The 3,852-nt window shown below is 40.2% G+C and overlaps 1 protein-coding gene across 5 annotated transcripts in view; it reads right to left on the reverse strand.

Moving 5' to 3' along the window:
- Nucleotides 1–3,852, reverse strand: part of samd10b (sterile alpha motif domain containing 10b) — a 64,008-nt gene that overhangs the window by 43,119 nt on the left and 17,037 nt on the right. For all 5 annotated transcript variants that reach the window (XR_004332847.1, XM_032521823.1, XM_032521824.1 and 2 more), the window contains exon 2: nucleotides 2,252–2,430. Coding sequence is in view for 4 of the 5 variants with exons in the window: in XM_032521823.1 (XP_032377714.1) it covers nucleotides 2,252–2,430 (179 nt within the window). In the remaining variant the exon portion in view is untranslated. The remainder of the gene's footprint in view (nucleotides 1–2,251; nucleotides 2,431–3,852) is intronic.

A 3,852-nucleotide genomic window follows, 5' to 3' on the forward strand; every position in this document is an offset into this window, starting at 1 on the left:
GGCGTTATGAAATCAAGGAGAGGGGGAACTTTTCCTTCTAAAGATTTCCCACCGGGGTCAGAAAACACAGTGGGGGGGCACTTTGTTTCTCTCACTATGACTCTAGAGTGGCTACTCGCTCCGAAGATAATCGCTGCTACTCTCTCACTTCTCCCTCGCTCTATCACCCACCAGCACACACACACATACGTCGGCTCAAAGCCCACACCAGCGCGAAAGTATAAACATCAGGCCACTTACATCATTTGCACTACAAAGAGTCTATATGTTTGTTATTTATTTTGCTATAGTAACAAGCATTATTAAGTTTTCCCACTTGGGGCCTGTTCAGGGGCAATAAATATCAAAAGTTCAAAAACATCTATTGTGTTATTTGTATTGATCCACTTAACATAATATCTACATACATGGCATTTGATTGGAGGCTAGTCTCACTTTGTCCCACAGCAACATTAAAAGAGTTTAGATTTGTGTACAGTTTCTGTTAATAATGTATTGTATTAAGTGTCCATTTCATTATAATATTCAGATGGGTGGAGGTGGGGTCACATTTGAGCATTTAAAAATGTACTTGAAAGTAACGCATTAGTTACTTTCTGAAGTAACTGATTACTTTTATAATTTGTAACTAAGAGTATCTAATTTAGTTACTTTTTGGAATAAGTAACTAGTAACTGTAACTGTCTTTTAGACACATGGGTCAAACAGTATTACCTGTGTATTTCTGAGTTTTTTTTCTGTCCAGCATGTGCTCCCTTGTACAAGAACTGTTACCTCACAAGTAGTGACTACCTCACAAGTAGTGAGGTAACAGTTCTCGTGGCACGTTACATAACCAGTTTCTCTTTGGTGGTATCCAGCACCGGCTGGGCTGAGGTGAGACCAGCCAACATCATGTACAAGATAAAACAATTAAACTCTCTGATACTACTGCGATTTGAAAGCTAGAAATGCAGCTCTGACGCTGATGCACTAATGCTCTATGTTGTCTGCTAACAGATTACCTGCCACAGTGAACAGATTTCGCTATTTATCCACCCAAGTCAGGGCAGCTTCATTACAGCACTCTTTTTCTTATATAGTTAGAGAGGCTGCTTGGAAAAGGAGCTACCAGTTAATACACACAGGACGATAATAAATTACAGCAAAGCTCCCCTCATGGGATATAATGTTTTCTTAAATAAACTACTTACTACATTATTAAAATATTTCATCTACCACTGTGATGTAATGCAATACATCATTCAAGCCGTAATATTAATTATAACTTATGTTACAACAGCAGCAATAATTGAAATAAAAATAATTAAAATTGCATTTTATCATATAACTTTTACCCTGTAAAAAGACAGCTTTTAATACACTTCACCAGTTACTACAAAAGAAAGGAAACTCTTATGATCTTCTGGCCTGACATCACCGGAGCCTTTTTTATTTCATTTGCGATTTCAAAGGAGCATTATCAACGGCCATAGTAACTGTAAACTACAGCGTTTAGAGATGACCTGTCGTGGTGTAGCATCAATATGTCTGTGTATGAGTGTTGCCATCAGAATCTTTCCACATCAGGTTTTTTTACAGCACTCCTATTTATTAAAATGAAAGTTTATGCTTGATAAGTGTCCCCTGTGCAAGGGTATGTGAGATAAAAAGGAGGTAATCACGTATTTTGCATAAAGCATGAAGGCACCGCAGGATGTCAGTCATCATCTGAAACCCGCCCCATTTGAGATAAACAGTTTTGATTTGCCCCACCAGGGCCTGGCTGGCTGGAAATCTGTCTGAAACAGAGGGAGACCAATCGTATCTGCCAGAGCAAATGGAACATAAGCTCATAGATTTGTCTGGTTCCCAGGCTAGAAATCTTCCTTTTTAGATTTTAAATTGTGACAAAATGCATGTTTTATTTTCTGTTGTGATTGCCCGGTGGCTTGAGTTTATTCCTTTTGAAAAACCTAAAATCAGTGACAGATTATGCGCAAACATTTCACAGCAGATGACTTCACTAGTGAAACCAAGTATGGCCCAGGCCTCGGAGGCTTTCTTTCTCTTTCCAGAGGGAAAGGATCCAACCTGCCCAATTCTGAGCTGTCCCTTCATGATCTGTAATAATATGTCTTTGTACACAAAAACACATTGTAAAGTCATACAATCAACAGTCAATAAAGTATTTCTGATTCTGATTCTGATACATGCAGTGAAAACACTCCTCCACACTGCTTCTGGTTTGTTTGTGTGGACGTCGTTATACCTGGATGCCCTCGGTGCCGGGCTGCTGCAGAAGTTTGACGGTGCGTGCTGTCCTCTGGCCGCGGCCGTCGTGCCAGGTCAGGTTGCTGCCTCCGGCTCGACGCGGCAGCTGGTAGCTCAGCTCCTCAGCAGACATCGTGTGCTCCAGGGAGGCACGGCAAAAACTGAAGCTGGATGCCGCTGAGGGGAGAGAAAGGAAAGAAGAAGAGGAGAAGAAAAAAAGAACAAGTACTGATAAGCACTCACTTTATATTGTATTTGTTTGAAGGGCTTGCATACCATTGTCAGTGAACTGAGCAAAGAGAACACATAAAAAATAAAATAATTGATAATCCTCTAGAGATTAACATGTTGCATTCACTCCAGATTACATTCTTTGTGGATTGACTCTCATACAGCTACAAACAGATGGCTGTTTTGGTGATGGTGGTGGGATGCAGTGCTACTCCACTGTGATCTTTAATTATGTGGAGTGCATAGTCACAGAGGCTGCACATGATTTTTTTGGATTGTATCTCTCTTGATTATTTAAATCCTACATCATGATTTTTTTTTTATTCTTCCCTCTCTTTGTCTGTCTAGCCTCCTCTCTTTTTTCTCCTGGGACTGAGTGTTAGCTGGGAGACAAGTTGTCAATGCAGGGTCAGAGTACAGCTCTGGAAGAGCCACAGGGCATCTTCTGCAGTCCACATCAAGCAGTGGGTTTAGTGTAAAGGGGACAAATACAGCCATTGCTCCCCTTACCTAGACGCAAATGTATTAGTCATGTGAAAGATAAAAGAGGATTGACTGCACGTCAGCCAGACACAACAGAGAGTGTAGCAGTGGAAGGGAGCACAACAGACAGTGAATTAGAGATAGGGACAATCTGCTAAACTACTACTAGATTTGGGCCATAGAAACCTGATATTGTGTACACATACATGCATGCACTTCAATCAAGTCAAATCCAACCAGAACGGAACAAATAGGTTCCAGTTGCAGCATCATGTAGCGTTAATATACCTTGAATATGTCACTGTTGGTTTAAAAATATGCTAGATGAGAAAGCCTTACTTTTACAAACAATCTGCAAGTAAATCCAGCTTTGCAGTGTATATGAAGTGTTCTCCAGTGTCCTATGTCAACTGGATTTATTTGTGTGTGTGTGTGTGTGTAAACTCATTATTTGGGAAAAGCCTCATTTCATCTCCTGAATGACTTCTTAATTTATTTTGCTACCTCCTCCTTGGGGACCCGATTTAAAAAAAAATTGTACATGGTATGTTACGTTATATAAGGTTTTTCAAATGGAAGTCAGAACAAACAAAACAATTAAAACCTGCCGTTCCTTTCACCAACAAGTGAAAAACAAGCCTTCCTGGACTATTTCCACTTTAGAATTACACAACAGAACACAAACAGAGTTTGCAGAGCCATGATGGAGGAATAAGAGAGAGGGTAGAGATGAAAAATATGAAAGGCTGTCAGGAATCACTGTAACCTTTTCTGTCTCTTTCCCTTCTCTGTCTTTGGATCCCACATTTCTATATGCTGCTACTTCTTCTTATGCAGCAGTATCTTTCTTGTTCCCCTTCTCTCTCTCTCTCTCTCTCTCTCTCT

This window comes from Etheostoma spectabile, chromosome 7 (assembly GCF_008692095.1).
Source record: "Etheostoma spectabile isolate EspeVRDwgs_2016 chromosome 7, UIUC_Espe_1.0, whole genome shotgun sequence".
Taxonomy (NCBI): Eukaryota; Metazoa; Chordata; class Actinopteri; order Perciformes; family Percidae; genus Etheostoma; species Etheostoma spectabile.